Source organism: Petaurus breviceps, unplaced genomic scaffold, assembly GCF_028583685.1.
Source record: "Petaurus breviceps papuanus isolate PSGF00001 unplaced genomic scaffold, PetGlider_PUasm1.0 688, whole genome shotgun sequence".
In the NCBI taxonomy this organism is placed as follows: domain Eukaryota; kingdom Metazoa; phylum Chordata; class Mammalia; order Diprotodontia; family Petauridae; genus Petaurus; species Petaurus breviceps.
Genome location: NW_027186457.1, coordinates 20,640,839 through 20,664,422, shown reverse-complemented (window position 1 = coordinate 20,664,422; position 23,584 = coordinate 20,640,839). Strand labels below are relative to the sequence as shown.

Sequence of the window (23,584 nt, the reverse complement as noted above, 5' to 3'; positions counted from 1 at the left end):
CCTCAGGATGCTGTTGTTCAAGCACTATCCTCTGCTTGTGCCATGGGACCCTCATCGTCTGGGACTCTTCCCATGGGACCAACACTCCTATAGGGAATGTTCTGGAGGAGACCTAAATATTAAAAATTCCATAGTGGCTACAGCTTCTCTAGGTCCCAACAGCAGCCCAGAGGAGCCCTGAAGACAGCTTCTATTCTTTTCCTGGGTCTTCTCTGGATTAAAGAAGATAGCTGATAAGGAAAGAAAATTCTGACCCTCCACCATTCAGCTTTGGGAAACTTTCACTTAATTCTAGCCTACGATTAGCACCCCTGTGTTCCCAGGGATCTTACCAGGTCTTCTGGATTTCTCAGAGGTTTGGTGTCTGGGGGCTGCCTCTGGGAGAGTCTCCAGATATACTGAGATAAAAGCTTGAAGAAAAGTTCCTGGAGTACTATCTCAGGGACAGATGCTACCAACTGGGCTTCCCAGAAGTCTACCAAGAGCTGAGGAATGACATCTTCATCCTTGCCACAAAGCACCTTGAAAACACCAAAATAAAGCCCGCCCCAGACCCAAACGAAAACAGAGTCATTTCTATAGAATCAACATCACAGGCCCCCAAAGCACCCAACCAATTATCTCATGCTGGGGAATGGGAGATCACATAAGGACAAGGTCAAACACAATCTAACAGTAAAGGAAACTGGAATATTCACTTGAAACATACTCCTGGGTGCATTCATAAAGCCTCCTTGGGCACAAGATCTGCTCAACGCACATATTTGTCTCAATAGCTTCTATGAGTGGGGGATATTTGAAGAAGCTACTTTGGGAGGTTTGCTTTTCTTCTCCCCAAGGTAGCAGCACCGGCCCAGGTTCTGATAAGACACATCAACTTTCTGCACTTCCCAAAGGACAGACCTTGAAGAAAGAGTCTGCTTCTTCTGCCTCCATTTTGCTGTTTTTCTGTAAGCCCAGTATGGCGGCCACAAGCAATCCTGGCTGAGTTTCCTTCAGGTGAGCCGCAAACTCCGTTGGCACAACCTGCCCCCTTTTCTGTTGGATCAACAGTCGGGGTTCTAAAATAAAGCCACACACCAACTCCATCTTCAGAGAAGGAAAAAAAAACCCCAAGTTAGGAAAACAAAGTCTGGCCTATTCAGGCTCTCAAAACTCCCCCCTTTTTTTTTTCTCCTTGAGACTGGGATTCCCTATCTAGCCCCAGGTGGAAGTACAGTGGCCACTAATGGTCCTGACCCCCCGCTGGTGGGCACAGAAGGTCTGACCTACTCTGTTATTGACCTGGGCAAGTCTCCCCCTCCTTATGTAGTCTGCTGGCTTCCTGCTCCCACAGACACATCATCATGGTACCAGATTTAGTGAGGAAAACTGAACAGCTGAATTCACTGGACTTCAGAACTCCCAAGCTCATCACCTCCCAGCTTCAGTCCATTAGGGAGCAGGGATTACAGAGAGGTATATAAGAATAGTGGTAAGAATGCCACTACTACTAATTATAGCAGCTAGCATTTACATAGTGTCATAAGGCTTTCAAAATATTTTACAAATATCTCATTTGATTCTCAACACCACCCTGGGAGACAGATACTATTATTATTCCCAGTTTATACATGAGGAAACTGGTAAATAGAGGTTGACCTGTCCAGGGTTACACAACTTGTAAGTATCTGAGGGAGGATTTGAACTCAAGTCTTCTGGACTCCAAATCTATCTATTATACTATCCAGGAACCTCTAATGAGCCACCACATTCAGTTCCAAATAAATTAAATAGTTAAATAAATTAAATATATGTGTGTATATATAATATTTGTATACATACATATATGTATGTATACAAATATATATTCTTGATGCTAGTTCCTGGTATATTTCCCTGCTCCACAAAGAATCATCCCTTGTCATAAATAAACAGCCTTAAGCAAAAATGACCAAGGCCACTCTGACATCTGACAACATATGTGACACTCCATCCTCTTCCCACCCACACCCTCCTAAAAGGGGAAAGTTCCAAACATATTTTGATTCTAAAATTTAAGTGTCAGTTATCTATTCTGCAGCTTTTTTCTCTAATACTTGTTACTTATTACTACAATATCCTAGAGACATCTTGAATTTGACACACACAAACGAGAATTCATTATCTTTTCCTCCCAAACTTACTCATTTTCTTCCAAAGTCTCTTCTTTCTCATAAAAGGCCCAAGTCTGCTGCCCTCAACTCCTCACCTCCTATGTACAGGGAATAAATCTTGCCATTTTCCTCTTCATGTCCGTCGGTCCCCTCCCTCCTTAGTCCTGGTTCTCATTACTTCTCTCCCGGGTCACTGCAATCATGTCCCTGCCTCAAGTCTTCCCTCCATCCTTCTATACCCAGCTGCCAACATGATTTTCCTTAAACACAGAGATGACCATGTCCCGATCCCAAATTCTGTAAACCCCAGTGGCTCCTTACTGCCTCTGGGACCAAATCTCAACTTCTCTGTTTAGCTGTTAAAAGCCTGCACAAGCTGATGCCAAGCGTGCCTTTGCAGCTCCACTGCAGGCTTTGCCCTTTGCAGGAACTCTAAGGTTCAGTCAGGATGCTGTTCTTGCTGTTCCTCACACACAGCAATGAACAGGCCATCTTCCTTGTGTTTCTGGGCTATCATGCCTGGAAGACACTTCTTCCTCCCCTCCCTTTCACTTCCTGGGAACTTCCCTGACCTGCCCCCTCCCCCCCGCTCAGCTAAAAGCCTCTTCTCCTTCAAATTTCTTCTAGCATTTCTGTCTCTGTCACACTCCAGCTGGTGATATTAGGCTTATCAGCATACATTATATCTTTACCAATTCCCCCTCAAACAGACAATAAGTTCCTTAAGGACAGAAGTTCAAATCCTGATGCTGGGACTTACTACCCCCTGTGGTCTTGGATAAAAATAACAGTACCAATAACTGACGTTGATAAAGTTTGATTTAATGTTTGCAAAGTCCTTTGTATACATTATCTCATTTGGCCGTAGGAGAACCCTGAAAAGCAGGTAAAATGGGTATTATTCACTAGTTTTACAATGCAGACTCAGAGACTTAAGTGTTTTGCCCAAGATCACATAACTAAGTATCAGAGGCAGGACTGAAGCACAGGTCTTCCTGAATCCAAGGTCAGAACTCCAGATACATAAACCACTTAAATTAAACCACATAAATCACTTCACTTTTTTGGCCTCACCCGTTACTTCTAAAATGAGGGAATTAGACAAGATGACTTCTAACATTGCTTGTCTCTAAATGCTAATGGTTTTTTAAGCGAATTAATTTTTTAATTTTAAAACTTTTAAAAATCTAATTAATTTTTAACTCTAATTAATCTCTAATTAGAACCAAATAGGAGCTTGATATGGCTAGGTCCTGATTAATGTGAATAATGAATCCCTTGAAGTGGTTGCTTGTATTCAAATTCACACTACTCAAAGTTTTAATTGTGTAAAATGTGGTAACTGGTTACAGCCCAATGGAAATAAGCAGTGTGGATTCTATTAATCGGACTGCTTTAGAGGATCCATTTTTTTTTTTTAAGCAATCGGGGTTAAGTGACTTGCTCAAGGTTACACATCCAGTTATTTCTGGGTGTGGTGCTAAGTATCTGAGCCCAGATACTCGCTGTGCTACCTGACCGCCCCAAGGATCCATTTTTTGCAAAAATCAGGGAACAAGTTGTAAATGCTTATAGAACTGACTCGGAACTAATATTAGACCCTGTATTCCCCCATGTTCACAAGAGAGAATTACCTCTGTATGGCACTCCATCTCATTCTTGTATGTGCTCAGATTGCCCATTTTCAGAGCCATGGCTGCCTTGGTCAAGGTCACTAAGACAGAGGACAATCCAGATGTATTCAGCTTTTTCAAGCAGTTCATGGCAATTAAAGGATCTATATTCTTCATGCACGGGCTGCAAAGAGCGTGGGGCAGCTGTTTGGGCTCAGCAGCACTAAATATCTGGCTCACTTTTCCCGCTAATTCCTATGGTGGATGGAAAGAAACAAAACGGTAGATAGCACGAGAGGAGGTCAACAAAGAAAGAAAGATATGTACAAATCAATAAATGAAAAGTTGTATCAATCAATAAACAGGTATTTATTAAATATCTACTATGGTTATATCAATAAATAAACGTACTTACTGTGGTTATTACATCAATCAATAAACAGAAATTTATTAAGCGCCTGTGATTTTATCAATAAATTTAAGTGCCCCCATAGTTACAGTGCACTTATCCTGTATTTATCAAGTGCCTACTATGGACTGGGGTTCTGGAGATACAAATACAAAGAATGAAATCATCTCTCCTTGCAACAGAGATTATGTTCTAATGGGGAGACAAATACATATAAAAATGCAGCATGGATACATTAATAAATCCGAGTATACACAAAGCAGTTAAGTCACCCTTGCTTCTGTCAGCATGAACAACAGCAACAGAGGCTGGGGCGACTCAGGAGCTGACTACCTCTGAGCCATACCAGCTACCGACCTTGGGCAAATGCCTGAGATTCCCAACACCCAAGCCACTTTTTAAGCATGTCACTCACAGATAAGCTGCTGTATTTGTGGAGGGAGTTTCCACACTAGAAGTCTCCACATGTATGAGAGCCCAGGCCCACAGTTAAAAAGCCAACAGACCATCTACCTAAGGCCCCTTTCAGAACCTTAGTTTTCTCACCTTTAAAATGAGGCTGAACCCGATTAAATTTCAACATCCTTCCCCAACCCGAAATCTATGATCCAAGGAGGTCCTCATGATATTCTGGAGAAATGTGTGGCCTTGAATTGCTCTTCATTAAGTAATGCAGATGCAATGAGGAGGCAGGCAGTTATTGTATAACCATAGGTAGAAGCCAGCAGCTCTCTTTTCAATATAATTTCATGAGGGGTGGAAATTTTATTTGCAAAATCCTATACTGCAAAATTACAATTTGGTAATAAACATAAGAGGCCAAGTGCTATTGTGGACAGAGGGCTGACCTAGCAGTCAAAAAGACCTGTGTTCGAGCTTCTGTTACAGAGACTAGGTGACCGATGGCACATCACTTAACGACCCAGTGCCCCAGGTACCAGTCACAAATGTTTGTCAATGAAGGAGCATCCATACTGGGAGCCCCCAACACCAATGAAATCCAGGGCAATATTATCTTGATAGACCCACACACATAATATATGCATGGGCATACACACACATAATATATGCATGGGCATACACACATAATATATGCATAGGCATAAATACACAAATATATGTGAATATCCACATATACCTACACACAAACCATGTGATTTTTTTTTTTTTGCTTTTTGGAGGACGATTGGAGTTAAGTGATTTGCCCAAAGTCACATGGCTAGTAAGTGTGTCAAGTGTCTGAGGCCAGATTTGAACTCAGGTCCTCCTGACTCCAGGGCCGGTGCTCTATTCATTGTGCCACATATCTGCCCCACCATGTGATAATTTTTGATGAAAAATGTTCAGTTGAGCCAAACTTAAAAAAAAATTAGTTATCTTAGACACTCCTTGGAATATTCATTATCATTTACTATAATAACTTTCTAAGAAGAATCCTAAATGAACTAATTCCAAGAAGTTCATTGGGTCGGGATTTCACAGGTAGCAAACTTTGGCTGCTGTCTACTGAAAGCCAGCCAACACAAGCCTTCTGGGGAATGTGGCACTTTGGGTTTTAGAAGTCCTGAGCTCCACCACAATTTGTGTGACACTGGGAAAGTCATTTAACCAATCACCTAAGTTTTTTCATCTAGAAATGAGGGGGCTGGATGAGATGAGCCTTTCCAACACTATAATTCTGTGATTCTATGATTAATGGAGGAGAAAAGAGAGTATATGCTATTCTAACCCCAATAAAAAAAGCTAATATGAGTCTAAATGGAACAGAATTATTTTGGAACTTTGCTGAATTATTACATAAAAAAAATTGGGGGGGGGGGTGTCTAGAACTATGATTTCCTTGATGTAGAGAAGGAAATTCTAGCGTGGAATCTTCCTCCAAAACAATACAGATCAGCAATAATATGCTGATAGGTAACTGGCCGGCTAAGAGGTTAAGTAATAATAACTAATACTTACTATTTCCATGTCTGCAAAGTGCTTTAATCATTAATGTAGGATTTAAAATCAGGTCTTCCTGACTCCAAGGCCAGCACTCTCTGTACTGCACGCCCAGATGGAAATGGGGAATAAACATAATATGAATCAACAAACAGAAAAGTGTATTTACTTCACTTAATTCTTCATCCATATTCTCATAAAGGGAATGGTTTATGTAGAAAAGTAAACCTCTCTCGTGGTTCTGTGATCCATCTTCTACCACGGAGTCTATCCTGGTTAAGACGTCAGTCAAAGATAAACCAGACATCTTATAATAAGGCAGGGCCAGATGAGAATACTGGGTATCAAGCCTAAATGAAAAAAACAAATCATGAATGAATGGATGAATGGACATCAAATTCCCCACATCTTAGAAGTCTTAAGCACAACAGTAACAGGACAGGTGGCTTTTTCGAGAAGACCCTCAAAAGTGCTTTCACTCTATACACCTATCAGTCGGTATAAAGGAGCTTTCCAACATATGTTTGTAATACGTAAGTTAAACATCTTATTTTGCTTTGGGTTTGCTTATAATAGAAATGTTAAAATTACAGGATGATTTATGATTGTACAGATGCTAATAACAAACATAGTATGAAATGTATGAACATAAATGCAGCTGGGCTGGTTGTCTGACTGAAGCAAGGTACATACTTCTACTGATGTCAACAGAAAATAAGAAAGACTCCTGGTAAACTGGGTGGACTTTGTGTGGACAATTGATCAACCAACTAACAAGCATTTATTAAGCACCTACTATATTTCCAGGAGCTGTGCTAGGTGCTAGCAATACAACAAAGGAAGCCACCCTACTGCCAAGGACCTTCCACTGTAACGTGGGAGACAAGTACACCCACAAATGCTAAGCCATTAATTACAATGCCGTTTGGGAGGGAGGGCACTCCTAAGTGGTGGCAATGAGGGAAGGCTTTATTTAGAAAGCAGTGCTTGAGTTTCAGGGAAGGAAGGTGGAGTAAGTAAGAGGAGGGGTTGCTTTCTAGGCACAGAAGACTGGCCAGTGTTAAGACAGGGATGGAGGAGATAGATTGTTGTATGTGAGGAATAGTAAGAAAAACAGATTGGATCACAGAGTCCAGTAATGAGGAGTAAAAGACCATACGGCTAAAAAGGCAGGTAGGGGAAAGGTCGTGAAGGACTTAAAAGTTCAACAGAGGAGTTTATATTGGACCCTAAAGAAAACAGGGTGCCAAAGGAGGTTATTGAGGAGACCTGCACAGTCAGACCTGTGCTTCTCCAGCTAATTTTACAGATGAGGAAACTGAGGCAAGCAGGGTTAAAGGACTTGCCACAGCTAGTAAGTGGCTGAGGTCAGATTCACACTCAGGTTTTCCTGACTCCAGGACCAGAGATTTTACCCACTACACCACCTACCTGCCACTGTACAGATGATGAACCCACAAAGGAGACTGAAAAGCAATAGTCAGGAGAGAGTTCTGTCATGGGAAAGTGGTCAGACAGAGAAGATACATCGAGAAAGATGAAGACTAAGAAAGACCATCAGATTTGGCAATTCTGAGAAGAACAGTTAACTAGAGAGAGCAGTTTCAGTTGAGTGGTGAGGTTCAAAGCCAGATCATAAAGAGGGGAGGAGTGAAAGGAGAATCAGAGACCAGTTCTAGGAATTTGGCTGAGGGAGAAAGAAATATAGGACAATAACTTGAGGGGATGGTAAAGTCTAGTGAAAGTTTTCACTGAATGAGGGAGGCCTGGGCATGTTTGAAGGCAGTAGGGAAAAACCAGTAGAGAGAAAGAGGTGAGGATTAAAAAAGAGACAGGAGATGATGGAGGGTACACTGCTGGAGAAGATGGGAAAGGATGAGGTCAAGGGCTCCTGAGAAGAGCTGGTCTTGGTGAGAAGGGCCACCTCACTGTCAAAGACCAGGGCGAAAGATAGGATGTCAATGACTTTTGAAATGAAGAGATGGGGAAAAGAGGGAGTTTGTGTCAAATGACCTTGATTTGATCAGTAAATTAAGAGGTGGGGTCCGTGGCTGAGGAAGGGGAGGAGCAGGAGATGTGGGAGGCTTGAGGAAGAAAAGGCAGGACTTTTATGGGGACTAAGATGGGAAATCAAGTAGGATGAAATGAAAGAACCACCTTAGAGCAGTCAGGGCCCAGCTGAAGTTACAGAACATTAACTAATAAGAATCATTAATGTGAATTTATAGAATGTACTTAGGTAACTCCTCCAGCTTTTTTTATCAGGCGGTAAGTGGGGGAAAGTCTATGGTGAGAGTAATGGAGGTCGAGGTCTGGCAATGGATGAGGGGATAAGGTGAGGGATTCAGGAGGACAGGAGAGTGTGGAGTTAAATGGACCAATCATAAGGAAAGGGCAGAAAGTGAAGTCAGAGACTGGTCTGAGATTGCACTATGAGGCAGAAGGATCGGAGGTCACAATGAGGTTGGAGAACAGTTTTAAGAGGTACGAGAGAAGATAGAAGAATGTCAATTTTTGATTTATGGAGCAGATGATGTGTGAGACCCCAGGTGTGACAATCTGTGCACTGGGCTGAGGTGGAAGGAAGCAACAGGGCATCATATTTAAGAAAACTGAGGAACTACGAAGGGGGGGGAGCTTGAAGGACCATGCAAATGGCTGGTGTGGAGTCCCCTAGAGCAGGAATCAGAGAGGACAGGAAGAAGTGAGCACGTGCTGAGTTCTCTGGAAAAGAGGAAGCCACGAGACAACAGCCACCATCATCTGGACTGGGTGGAAAACGTTAATTCAGTGAATGTCAAAGGAAGCAAACTCTTGGGAGGTTATGGGCACTCAAGATGGCGGGCATGCATGGGCTGAGGACTGCAGTGCTGGAGGGAATGCCGCACTGACGAGAACACAGGTCCACGAGACACGCACGAGACCAGCTTCTGAGTGCGGTTTACAGCCATTGGTCCACCCTCCACACGGCTGCTATAGCGACTTTCCTTAAGTGCACATCTCACCATATCACTCCTCTACTCAATAAACTCAACTGGGCCCCTACGATCAAATATAGATTCCTCTGTTTGGCTTTTAATGCCCTTCATAACCTGGTTCCAACCTACTTTTCCAGGCTTGTTGTATGTTACTCCCCCTACCCCACTGTATGATCCAAACCAGTCTCCTCTGTTCCATCTCCCATTTCTGCACTTTTTTCTTGGTCGTCCCCCGGGCCTGGAAGACACTTCTTTCACCTTAGCCCCACTTCATAGAATCTCTCTCTTCCTTCAGGATGTCTCTCAAGGGTCATCTTCTACATGCAGCCTTCCCTCTTGCCCTACTTGATACTTTTTCATATTTATCCTGTATACATTAACATATATACATTTTATCTCCCCAATTAGATGGAAAACTCCCCCTAAGTTTCATATTTTGTACCTGTATACCCCACTCCTCCCTGTGCCTATCACTTTCTAATAAATAGGAGTTTATAAATACTTATTAATTAATTCACAGTCGTATCATGTCACATGGGTCATGAAATGCCCTGAAATATAACAGAAAAAGTCTACTATAAATTGATTATAGTATATGTGAGTCCTGCACCCCACACTGTATGATGCTATAATTGTATCCATTGGTTTAATCTCCTTTCAGGCCACCGAACCATCCCAGGGACTTCCCTTACTGTTACTATTGTTTTATTTTGGGAGCCTACCCCTTGTAGACAAACCTCAAAGCTCAAGGGTATGACCTGAAAAGTTCACGAGATTGTGTATGCCGTCCTCTGCCCAGACACCTGCCCACCAGCTCCCAAACCTAAAAAGTCTCCACGGTAGTAAGAGCCCCTCGCCTACTCCCTTGGTTCCAAAATAGCATTTTCGTGCCGCAAATCACCAACCTGCTGTAACAGTCTCCAAGGTGCCCACAGCTTTCTCTGAAAACTTCTAGAAGTTCCTCTTTCTCTCCAGGTTCAGTGAGAGATGGGTCCATCAGAGCAGCTCTCACTAACAGGTGGGCCTCACTGAGGAGATGGATGCAGCTCTGAGTCCTCACATTCTTGTAGGTCTTACTGTAGTCTACCTAGAACAGGGGGACAGGTGGGTCATGATGGCTACTGAGAAATACCAACCCCATGAGCCTGAGCCACTCTTCAAAATACCCAAAAGAGAAAGAAAATCTAAATTTCCCAGTCAATTAAAATTCAGTTTTAAAAGGAAAATGTCATTAATTTAGTTTCTTCTCATAGGAATTTGTGATAAGAGGTCACTGTATTAGTAAGATTTTACTATATACTTAACAAGGTTAGTTTTATGCATGGTGAGAGAGTAATATTCTCTCTTAACTGAGTCACAATTACTGTTAATATTATATATTCTTATGCTGTGAAATTTTCAATCATTCTTCGGAGACGTATGGGAAGATTTATATGAACTGATGCAAAGAGAAGTAAACAGAACCAGAGAAAAAATACACACAAGTCTGACAATGCTTATGAAAATAACCAATAAAAAAGTGAAAATGGATGCTTTGTAATTATAAAAATCAAACTGAGCCCTGATGAAGCAATGAGACTATACCTCCCTGCTTTTTTTTTCTTTTCTTGCGGGGTGAGGTGGGGCAGAAGTGGGGGACTAAGTATAAAACACTACATATACTGTCAGACTTAGTTGATGCATCTGATAGTTTTGCTGAACTGCTTTTAAAATCTTTATTCTGTGTTATAATGGATTATAACAAAGACTAAAATGCAGAGGGATTAAGAGGGATTTAAAAATGTAATCCTTGTTAGAAGGAATTATAACATAGAATTAAAAAGAGGGGGAGAGACTTTTGAAGAAATTAAGGTTATGTAAAAACAAAAGAAATCATTCACTGATTTTTAAAAGGAAAAAATGGGGGAAAAATACAATTATTCTGACAGTCTGAAACTAAAGGTTACCTCTGAACTAGCCATGAAAATTGCTGAAGTTTTCAATAGTCAAATAAGATTTAAATTTTCAGTGTCAAATGAGATTGAGAAAAGATTAAGTCTACTGAAGTTTTCATGTACTTTATAAATACAACTCCTAAAATTATTTCATAAATCAATAATTAATGGGCTAATTAAAACAACCCCCATCTATTTATTAAAATGAACCTATTTAGTAGAAGAATACTGACAGTCATTCACTTGGAAGCAGTAACATTTCAACTCTTTTAACATTATTTGATATTCTAGTACTTTTTAATCCACCTTAGTACCAAATTGCTTAGGTCCTGCCATTTATATTTATAAAAGTCTCCACAAAGCTAAGTACAAGCTTCACAGAAAGAGCTGAGAAAACAGGAAGGTTTTTCACTGCTTTCTAAAAGTTAACCCAAAACACCATCCTGCCCTTTGAGACTACCATCTTAGATACAGAGTCCCCATATTTCTACTTAGGAACAAAAGAAAACTAATGAGACACAAAAGATAAAATTGACGCTGAAGTACTATGGCCTTTGGTAATTGGGTGGTTGTGGTGAAGCGGACAGAACGTTGGTCCTGGACTCAGGAGACTTGAATTCAAATGTGATCTCAGATGCACACTCAGCTGTGTGACCTTGGGCAAGTCACTTAACTTCTGTCTGCCTGAGTTTCCCCATTTACACAATGGAGATAATAACAGCACCTTTCTCCCAGGGCTGTTGTGGGGATAAAACAAGATATTTGTAAAGTATTTTGTAAATCTTAAAGCACTATATAATGCTAGCAATTGTTATTACTAATAGTATTATATTTATGTGATATAATCATTCCTCCTCTTTTAATTCTCCTAGAAATTTTCATTTTTTATTCCTATCCATAGAAGAGACCACAGAATCACAGACACTATGCACTTGGTACATAGTGATCACTTAAGTGCTTTTTTATTCATTTACCTGGAGGAGATACTAGAACTGTAAGGAATGTTAGAGTTCATTGAATCTTGGGGTTTCTTAACCTGGGAATTGCATGAACTTGTTTTTAAAAATATTTTAACTGCACTTCATTATAATTGGTTTCTTTTTTAATCCTCTGTGTTTGATTCTACATATTTAAAAACATTATTCTGAAAAGGGGACCACCCCATAAAAAAGGGGAAAGAAGCCCTGTTCTGGTTCAAGCCTCCAACCCTCTCATTTGGCAGATAAAGACCCTCTTGGGAATTTAAGTCAGTGCGCTGCCCATCTTCACAGCAACAGTAAGTTGACTGGGTCAGTAACTGACCTCAAAGTCTTGTGATCTGAGCTCAGTGCTTTCTCCATTATACCACACTGCCTCCCGATGACCAACTCCCCAGGACAATCCTCCAATTCTTCAAAGAAAATAAGGCATCAAACTAAAGGATATCTAAGTTCTTTGTAAGCTCTTACATTCTATGGTCCTTTCTTCTGAAGGAAAGCGCTAAGCTCACACCCAGTTGTATATGGATCAAGGCTAGAACGGTCACTTTTCCTCTTAGAAGTGTAAGAAAACGGGAGTTGGCCAATGAATGCAACAATGTTTTTGAAGGCTTCAGGAAAAAATAAAGAACAGAAGGTAGAGGGAAGACACCAATCCTACCTTTAAGGAATCTACTGGGAAGGCAAGGACCATGTGGCAGAGAAGGGTCTCTCATAAAAACCTGGAGGCCACTGGGACATTTTAATATGCAAATGGATAATGATTACCAATACTATCAACAAGAACCAACAGCCCCAAATATACCATTTCCTTGTAGAGCTGTATCGTTGAAATTGTATTCACAATATATAAATTCCACCCGGCTTCCATTGCAGAAGGCGTCTTGAGTTTAACACTGCCATCTTTTCTGGAGCTGAAAGCAAAATAATCAGATTTACATGGATACCAAATATTTTATTCTTACAAATGGCCACTGTAAGTGGCTTAAAAATAAATTCCTTCCAATAAGTCTAACAATAATTTACAGATCTTAATAATTCTTCTTGTAAACAAGTGAATTTTCTATTCTAAGTTGGACTATACTATAGTAGATTTAAATGCTGGATTTGCCTGGAATCAAGAAGACCTGGAATGACCACTACCAAGCTGTGTGACCCTGGGCAAGTCACTTGGCCTCATCTGCAACATGGGAATGATAACTGCTGAGCTCTGAAGCAATGTAAAACTTCTCTTTATCTGATATCAATTTTTTTCAAAGAAGAAATTACAACTGCAATTACAATTACAACAAATTTCACAGAGTTGTGGTAAAGAACAAAAGAGATAACATATGGGAAGTGCTTACTTCAGTCTCCTACTTGCCCTTGACAAGCCAACCAAACTGGCCTTCTCTCTGCTCTTCATTCATAGCACTCTAAACCCCTGTCCCCTATCTGTCCACCGTGATTGGAATATACTCCCTCCTCACTTCCGCCTCTTAGTATTTCTCTCTCCCTTCAAGATAGCTCAAGAATGATCTTTAGCACCAAGATTTTCCTGACCCCAATCACTGCTGGCTTGTATTTTTAATTCCACCCCTTATATTTTTAACTCCTGTGATACTTATTTTTTCTTTTTATACTTTTGTCTTTATATTTATTTGGCATATATTTGCATGCCTGCATTTTGTCTCATCTGACAGAATCAATAAATCAATTTACTCAATAAACATTTATTAAGTGCCTACTATGTGCACTGTGCTAAGCACTGATAGAAAGTTAACTCCTTGAAAGCAGGGATTTCAGTGTACAGTATTTCAGTAGGCATTCAATAAATGTTTAGTGAGTGATTCTAGACTTTTGCAACTCCAATGTTCACTGTTTAACCAATTATTTCTGACTTCTCCAAATTGTTTAAAAAAAAAATCTCTGGCTCTTCACATTACATTTTGAAAATGAAGACACGTATGAGATTCAGTTCCTCTCTTGCTACTAAGTCTCTGAGACAGGAAGAAGCTTCCTACGTCAGAAGCGTGAAGACAATAAACCATAGAGCTGTTCAGCTGCAGGGGCAGCAAACATTTGAGAGTATTTTTTTTTCAGGGCCTAAGTATCTGAAAACTTTTTAAAAACAGAATGCAGTATATTTTCTTCTCTTCAACCTAAAAGTGATATTCCTATAGTCAAGAATTTGCCTATGAATGCTTTCATGTAAATCCTAATTTTGGTCTTCTAGAGACACTTGTAAAAATTCTCCTCTGCTGTTTCAATGTCAAATATACTAATCTTACAAACCGTACAAGACATTTACAGATTAAAAATTTCATACAGGATATAGTATAAACAAGCTGTAAGATAACTAAGGCTAACTGATTCTGACAGCTTTTCACCTGCAGTAAGATAAGCCCTCACTGATAAGAGGCAGCTTTTGATTTTCCACATTGGGACAGAAGAGAATTAGTATGAAGGATGCAAAAGTGAAAAGTCCTCCTTTTAAAATCCTGTACTTTGTGGCCCATGAACTATGTAGCCTCCCGCCCCAGGTCTATCTTTCTAAATATGTCTTCCTGGGAATACTATTCCAGTTAGTTTGGGCAAGGGAAGGGAGTGGTTGGGGGTGGCGAGGCTAGCTGGACTTTCGGGAATGAGACAATCCGTGAACAGAATATCCAGAATATCAGAGCCTACCTGGAGATCAAGAAGGCCGGCAAGTGTCTGCTGGATATCTCAAAATGCATGTCCTGTGCATCTTAAACTTAACGTGTCCAGAATGAGAGTTGTTATCTTTCCCCCAAACCCTCCCTTCAACCCAACTATGATCAAGAGCACCACCACCCTTCTGGTCACCTCCCCGACAAGGGACTGCCTTCTGGTTGGTCTGGTTGGTCTCCTTGCCTCTAGCCTCTCCCCTCTCTGGTCCCTCGTCCGATTAGCTTTCAAACTCATCATCCTAAAGTACGTGTCTGACTATGTCACTCTCCCACTCAACCAACTCTAGTGACTTCCTCTTACCTCTAGAATCAAACCCCAGATCTTCTGCTTGGCTTTCAAAGCCTCACCACCTGGTCCATTCCTACCCTTCTGATCTTCTTTACTTCCTTCTATGTACTCTATGAAGCATGGTGCTTGCTAATCATCACACAAGATGTTCCATCTCTAGGTTCCGTGCCTTTTCAGCAATAGTCCCCCAGGCACTCCCCAATTTGGGATTCTCTTGGCTAAGGTACTGAAGTGGTTTGCCATTTCCTTTTCCAGCTCATTTTATAGATAAGGAAACTGAGGGAGAGTTAAATGACTTGCACAGGGTCATCCAGCTAGTGACTGTGGTCAGATTTGAACTCAGGTCTTCCTGACTACAGGCCCAGCCCCATATAGTAAGTACTTAATAAATTCTTGCTGATTTCATTTGAATACACAGTTTACCTAAGTCATTAAACTTTGAAGGAGATCTGCATATCTTGATCTGAGGTCCATAAATGGGAATACACTGTCACAATGCCTTTCTGAATACACAGAAAAAAATCTTCAGATTAACAGAAAAATAGCTCAGTTGATCAAAAAGCACCAATTAGGCACCGACTTTGTACCAAGCGCTGTGTGCTAGGCATTGAGCATGGAAGCAAGGGCATAAAACAGGCCCTACTTGCACTGAACTAAAGGACCAAATAAGAAAATGATGATCACTAGACTTTCAGTTTTGATATGATACAGTTTTTGTCTTCTTCCTTATTCGTTTTTCCAAAGACATCGATGTCCCCTATGTGTTCAACTGTAAAAGCACAAATTTGTACGAAGGCATTATCTCATGTAGGATTCACTTCCCTCTGAGAGAAAATCTCAGTCAATTTTGAACCCCTTCCTTCTGCTTTTTCTCCCCTCTAAATAAAAAGAACTCTCCAAGAGGTATTTGGTTAATCCTAAATTCTGGAAAAAATATGTGTCTTATCATTTAAACTTGAAGCAAAAGAAAAAAAAACTCGAAGGAATACAAACAGCATTCTCAAGCATGAAGCCACCTGTTTTCATTCAGAAAACTACAGTTTCTTTGAAAGAATGATGGGATGATTCCAGAGGACCTAGGATGAAGAACACCACCCTGACAAAGAGGTGACGGCCTCAAGGTACAGGCTCAGACACACAATTTGGGGACATGGCTCCTATGGGAATCCGTTTTGCTTAATTATACATATTTGTTACAAAGCTGTTGTTTTCCCATGGCAGGGTGGGGAGGTTAAAGGAAGAAAAAATATATATTTTTGTTCATTGAAAAAAATTAAGTTAACAAAAAAAAAAACCCTATAGGAGCTGTTTCTATTTATTTGAGTTTACCAGGAATTGTGAAGGAAAAATGAAGTAATAAAGAAATGCAGGCATGAGAAAGGAGACGGGCTAATCAATGGCAAAAAAAAAAAAAAAAAAGAGTTTAACTGAGAGAAACAGTGTCATATTCCACTGTTATCCAACCTATCAAAATGCCAGAGAATACAACAGGGTGGATGGACCTCACAATACCATAGCCTTAAAGCTACAAGAAACTTCAGAGCCTCAAAGCCCTCCTTTTGTGGATGAGGAAATTGAAGTCCAGAAGTCAAATGAACTGCCCAAGGTCACAGAGCTGGAAAGTGTTATGGCTGGGATTCAAACTCAGTCCTTCTTCCTCCAGATACAGTGCGAAGGAGAACTGTCCAGAACGAGCAGGTATGAACAGTTGGAAGGAGTCAGTGAGATCACAGGCTCCTTGGGCTCTTTGGAAAATATACTTACAGCAAACTTTTTCTTCTCTCTGGGATATTTTCGGCACCCGCTTTAGTCAAAAGGATAATATGATTCTTAAAGTGACATATTGCTTTCAGTCCTATGAAGAGCTGCATTCTTAAGGCACAGATATCCAAACTAACAGGTGGACAAGCCTAGAAAAGGAAAAAAAAAAAGATCAGAAACGGGAAACAGTGACCACGTACTTAAGTACCAACACGGGCTGGTCTGAGTTGTGTTTTGAATAAACATTTGCCCTCCTTTTCTATAAGATAATCCCAGTAGATCGAACCTGATATAAATGACTTCTGATCTCCCTAGTTTGCTGAATTATTAATGGAAGGAAAAGGGGGAAAGGCTAGCCCATGAGAAGGGTACCCTGGCCAAGGGCAGTACCCACAGTCTACGAGCTGGAAGTGATCGCTGATGATTTCTGAGAGGCACCAACAGCTGACATTCCAGGAAAACAAACCTCCAGGGTCATACTTTGACCCATTTTCTATCTAGAATGTCAATACTATAAAATTCAATTTAAGATTGGGCATCAAATAGCAGCCATGGCACCATAAAAGGATTCCACTCAAGAATTCATGAGCATCTCAAAAAATACCAAAAATTCGCTGCTACATAAATCAAAAGTTCATGACCAACACTCACATGAACATCTTGCATCATTTTAAAGACCTAGCATTTTTATCATGGGATTTGAATGATTTTCTGCATTTTGGAGGCCAGGGATGCCAGGGCAAAAAAAACACAGTGCTTCTTGTCACAGAATACCATAAATAATTTTTGTGCTCAAAAACCTTTTAAATTTGCACTTGTCTCAGCAGACATGATGTATCCATTGAGCATAGCCATTAGCTCTCTGGGTAGAACTGTGGAAATGCTAAGAGATTTCTGAGGCTTCTCAGATGACAAGAAAATATCTTCCAGGTATTTTCACATCACAGTGGGTGAATTAAACCACTACAAATGCGCTTTTCTTATTTTTCTGCTCGTGGAAATATTGATTTAGTTTTGCATTAGGCTAATTAACCAATTCCCATAATAATAGACCTAAAAAAAAAAAATAAAAAAAACCCCAGACACTACAGGGTAAGCAAAAAGGCCAACTTTGGTTTGCCAAACCAATGTGGGAAAAACAAAAATATCACCTGACACAAGCCAAAAATTCCTAAAATTGTGTATCTTGAAAGTTCTAGTTTGCAAAATTAAACATTCCTTAGCACTCTAACATTTGCCACATTAGTCACAATATCAAATGTTTCACAACTTACTAGAAAAACAAAATGAAATATACTTGAAGCTAAGGTGACATTGGCTCAAAGGAAGGCTTGGCTTAGCAGATAAATAGGTGGCCTTGGGGTCAGGAGGGTCAAGATTCAAATCCTGGCTTGGACACTTACTACGTGACCTCTCAAGGTTCTAGGCAACTCTATGAGACTACAGGCTGCACAAAAGGTGCCAACCCACACTGGCTGCTTGGAAGCTTGGAGAGCCCTGTCGCAATAAAACAAATAATATTAAAACAGACATTTTCTACTGATCATGAAATTTTTCTAACCTTGAGGGTGGTATCCATGTAGGGGTCTGCATCCCTTGCAGCTGCTGCACTGCATCGGACCGTGAAACACTGCAAATTGTTACTAAGAAAGAAGAGAGAGGATAGAAAGGGTTCTTCTAAAAATAATTATTATATTTTAATATTTTTTTCACAATTTTGAGTTGCAAATTTTCTGCCTCCAGCCCCTCCTCCACCCACTGAGAAAGCAAGCAACATGTTATCAGTTATACATGTAAAGTCACGAAAAACCTTTCCATATTAGCCATGTTGCCAAAAAAAAAAAAAAAGCAAGAAAAATAAATTAAGTGGAAAAAAATCTGCTTCCATCTGCACTCAGAGTTCATTAGTTCTCTCTCTGTAAGCAGAAAGCATTTTTTATCTTGGGTCCTCTGAAACAGTCATGGATCACTGTCTTGATCACAGTAGCTAAGTCTTTCACAGTTGATCACTATTACAATATGGCTATTACTACGTACAACATTCTCCTAGTTCCGCTCACGTCACTCTGCATCAGTTCATATAAGTCTTCTCACATCTTATTTTGAAACCATCCCCAAGCGGGAAGATTCTGAACAAAAAATGAGGCTGATGAAACACATCACATAACCACAACAACCCCTCTAAGAAGGGAGCTCTCTAAAGTAAGGGAGAAGGAAGACACAAAAACAATTTTTCCCCTTGAAGAAAATGAGACAACCTTAAAAAACATATATATTTGTGAACACTTAAATCAGCATCTTTGTCTATGGACAAAATCAAACTGTCTAGCCCCCTTGAAAGGCAGAATTACAAATGAAACAAACACCATGAGGCTGAAAAAACATTCAGCATTCCAGTTCTGACAGGGGGATCATCAACGTCACAACAATGACTGATATTTATGTGGTGCTCTAAGGTCTGGAAAGAGCTTTACATCTATTATCTCATTTGCTGTGACAACCCTGAGAAGTTGAACCAATTATAACCCCCATTTTGCTGATGAAAAAGCTGAAGCTGAGACTGATTTGTCTGGGGCCACAGAGATGGTAGTGAATGGGGAAGAAACGGGAATGATCTGGGGAGAAAAAATAAGCAACGTGAATCCAGTTCCTGACATGAAAATCATTGAATGTCAGAGCCAGAAGAGAACATCCCCAACACCCTTATTCTACAGAAGAGGACACTGTAAAAGAGGTGCAGTGACTTGTTGAGGCAGCCCAGCTTGGACCAGAGCTGGGTCTCCTGCCCTCTGACCCATTGTTCTGTGTACCGCCCCATGATAGCTCTGCTTAACAGAAAGGGAGCTATCACAGACCACTGCCAAACATGGCGGTTGGCACAGAGTGGGTGTTCAACAAAGATTTTTAAAAATACACATGATAGGGGCAGCCAGGTAGCACAGCAAGTAAGAGCACCAGCTCCAGTGTTGGGATGACCTGGATCAAATCCGGGCTCAGACACTTAGCACCCACCCAGAAACACCTGGCTGTGTAACCTTGAGCAAGTTACTTAACCCTGATTGCTTAAAAAATATATATACATGATAATACCACTGTCCTTCTCTTAAAAATATCTAACAATTCTGAAAGCCCTGTACTGCTAGAGGGAGGGAGGACTCTGATAAAACTTGAAACCAACCACATAAAACAAGCAGGTGTCAACCACAGATTCATTCCACCTACTTACTGAAGCAAACACCTTGGGGGCAGGGAGTATTTTTTTTTTCAACACTGTATCTTCAGTGTTAACACTGTGCCTTAAACACAGTAGGTACAAATTCTCTACCTTTCCTATATCACAAACAAATGTCATAGCTATTACACTGTTTATCTTCTAGTAAGAACCTATTACTAGGCACACTCCTAAGAACAAAGGTCTTGGGTATTTTTTATTCCTAGCTCAGTATCCACAACATAACACGTCATCATCATTATTATTTCATCTTTTTCCTCAATAAACATAGGCTGAATGAATAACTGAATGGATTAGTTATTTTGGAACCTAGAAGGCCATTATTAATAGTTATGATTTAGCAGTTCTTTTTTTTTTTTTTAAAGCAATCGGGGTTAAGTAACTTGCTCAAGGTTACACGGCCAGGTGTTTCTGGGTGGGTGCTAAGTGTCTGAGCCCAGGATTCAATCTCCAGGTCTTCTCAACACTGGAGCCGGTGCTCTTACTCGCTGTGCTACCTGGCCGCCCCTATTTAGCAGTTCTTTTGGAAATAATCTAATGGTTTACAAAAGGTTTTACAAAAAAGGAAGGCTCAAAATTCCTACAAACAAAACTCAGTATTTCCAACACCTGAGATTAAAAGACATTTCTGGGGGTGGCCAGGTAGCACAGCCAGTAAGAATACTGGCTCCAGTGTCAGGATGACCTGGGATTGAATCCCAGGCTCAGACACTTAGCAAACACCCAGAAACACCTGGCCATGTAACCTTGAGCAAGTTACTTAACCCCAATTGCTTAGGGGTAACCAGATGGCTCAGCAAGTAAGAACACAGGCTCCAGTGTCGGGATGACCTGGAATCAAATCCGGGCTCAGATATTTAGCACCACACCCAGAAATAACTGGCCGTGTAACCTTGAGCAAGTTACTTAACCCTGATTGCTTATAAAAAAAAAAAATTTCTAAACCTCCTTTAAATGTAAAGATCCTAGCAATAAGTTTTGTCTTTAAGGAAGAATCAGTGTGATATATATAGTAAGGAGTACCTTGCACTAGGAGTTTTTAAAAGACTTAAGTTCTAAAGCAAGTGGATCTTGCTCTGACACTAAGTGAAAAACCCTAGGGAAGTCACTTCATGTTTTGGTCTTCTTATCTCTAACACAAGAAAGTTGGGTCAGAGCTAAGGTTCATACCAGATAAAAATATCTGAATCATTTTCAATTTGCACTGAATAACGAAAGTAAAAGCATAACATAATAACAACATAATAACAGAACTGCTAGTGATTAAAATGAGGAAAAATTACAAGGAAAATAAAACCCCTGAAAAAAAAACATTCAAACCAATACCATATGGTGTTGAATCTGGTTTTTGATAAGCAAGTCAGCTACCGGACATTGTATCATGAAGGGGCAAATGGGAAAAAAATAATAACACAAACCTATCTACATAATATCTAAATTTTACATTTAACTTTAAGGTTCCACCCTCCAAAAGAGAAGGAAAAAAAAAGATTTAACAGAAAAGAATATAAAAGTGGTTCCCAAGAGTTTAGAATGTGAAGTTCCCTTTTTATCACCAAAAATTTTTGTAGGGATATCTGTTAGTTGAGAAAACACAAATTGATAAAAAGCTTGCTCTTTAATGAAACCACACTGTACTAGCCACAGTAGCATCTATAGACATATGGAAAAAAAAAACCACTAATGCATATATATGCAAGACATTTAATTCAGTTGACACAAGCTATTGTGCTGCATATTCTGTTGATGGTAAATAGAGCTCAAGATGAAAATGGTCAGTAAGCATATGGATTCAAAAACGCCTTGCAAAAAATTCATGGTTCCCAAGGGACCTCAGTCTCTAGACTGGGAAAGTATTGGCCTGTAAAAAGACAGCAATGAGCCATTAAATGCGGCCTTGAAAAGATAAATATGAAACATTAATTTACAACAATACATAATCTATTATGCATTAACGTAGGCAGTATGGTATAGGGAATAGAGATTTGGCCTCACAGACAAGATAAGCCAGGTTAGACTAAATACCAGTTCAATAACGGCTTTGTAAACATGAACAAGTCATTCAGACTCTTGATGTTCAAGGCAACTTTCTAAGACTATGTAAGCTGGTTGCCAGTCTATGTTAGTAAAGGCAAGTTTCCTTACTGGAGAGTTCCCTACATCCAAGAAATCAAAGGTTTGGAATATATCCCTTCTTGATGCAAATACTCAGAAAGTATTAGCAAGTTTACAAGGTCTGAAGAGGCATCATTCACAAACATAGAAGGAGAGACCAGGGGCAGAGACAATCTAACAAACAGCCCATACCTTGTGATGACATGCAGGAATTGTGGGGTAAGAACTGCCTGGTGAGTCTTCTCTGGGTATTGGTAGACGGACACTAACTCCACTGATTTAACGGCCATATAGAGATATCCAATATGAGGTAAGGAGAAAAAACAGAAGAGACTTAGCAACTCTTTTTCCTGAGGGGAACTCTTCCCATCAGCAGTAACAGCACCTGCATTAAAAAAGAGAAGAAAACAGTATTATTCTGAATATTTTGCTGATGCATTCAGAGACATTCTATAAATAAATCCAGTTATAAAATGTTTTTCACCCTCTTCCCCTATCCCTGACTTTCTGTCTCTTTAAATCCCACCTCCAAACCGTAAGAGGAAAGCTTTTAACAAAGCACAGCACTCGTTTAATTCAACAAACAAGGTACATAACAGGAGTGAGACCCTGGATATAGGATATAAAAATAGTATTTATATCAATAATGCAAACAATTTTTAAAAATCACACACAATCTTATCAAGAGAGGCAGAAATTGCAAGAAGGATGCCCTTTCCAAAGGGCTGTTCGATGAAACCCTTTAGAGTTGCCAAGAAACAGAGCAGGACATATAATTTATCTGGAGAAACAAAAGGTGAAGAATCTTAAGGGAAAGAATGAAGAAAAAAAGTGGAAAAAAAGACCCTAGCAAGACTAAATCTCAAACTCTATTACTATTATTAATATATTATTAGAGAGAGAGAGAGAGAGAGAGAGATTAGGTATACAACACATAGAAAGGAACAAATATAATAGTTCAAAGACCCCAGCTCCTGGGGTCGAGTCATTGTTTGACAAAAACTACTGAGAAAAATTGGAAAGCAGTCTGGGGACCAGCATCTTGTACCATGTACTAAGCAAGACAAGTCTGAAAGGAAAGTATGACTTAGGCATAAGACGGGACCCTGGATAAGTCGGAGAAGGTGCTGACCTGTGCTGAAAGGAGGAGTTTCTTCACCCAGAGGCTCCCTATGCCAATGAAGTCACAGGTGTAATTCCTCTCATTATCAAGTGAAAAGGGGCCCTTATTAGATCACAGTTCCCCTTCATCAGAAGCCTTCAAAGCGGATGACCAGCTGTCAGGCATAACATAAGGGGAACCCCCTTTGCCATGGACTAGCCCTGAGGTCCCTTCCAGCTCTGAACTTGTGATTCTGCGATCTGATCTGCCTCGGGCGTCCCAAGCAACTTTCTCACATGAACTTCCTAAATGCTTTTTTTTTAATTCAATTTTTAATTTATTAATTTGTTTGTTTCCTTTTAGTTTACAGGATTCAATTCCACAATTCCTTGAATTTCACATTTTGTC

At 40.2% G+C, this 23,584-nt stretch overlaps 1 protein-coding gene across 3 annotated transcripts in view; it reads right to left on the bottom strand.

Moving 5' to 3' along the window:
- The window catches only part of HPS3 (HPS3 biogenesis of lysosomal organelles complex 2 subunit 1), a 76,595-nt gene that overhangs the window by 42,218 nt on the left and 10,793 nt on the right, over window positions 1-23,584 (bottom strand). For all 3 annotated transcript variants that reach the window (XM_069104727.1, XM_069104726.1, XM_069104728.1), the window contains exons 5-13: window positions 22,267-22,459; window positions 18,289-18,370; window positions 16,731-16,876; window positions 12,793-12,901; window positions 9,982-10,163; window positions 6,268-6,448; window positions 3,770-4,003; window positions 904-1,089; window positions 333-521 (exon numbers count right to left, since the gene is read on the bottom strand). In XM_069104727.1, coding sequence (XP_068960828.1) covers window positions 333-521; window positions 904-1,089; window positions 3,770-4,003; window positions 6,268-6,448; window positions 9,982-10,163; window positions 12,793-12,901; window positions 16,731-16,876; window positions 18,289-18,370; window positions 22,267-22,459 — 1,502 coding nt within the window. The remainder of the gene's footprint in view (window positions 1-332; window positions 522-903; window positions 1,090-3,769; window positions 4,004-6,267; window positions 6,449-9,981; window positions 10,164-12,792; window positions 12,902-16,730; window positions 16,877-18,288; window positions 18,371-22,266; window positions 22,460-23,584) is intronic.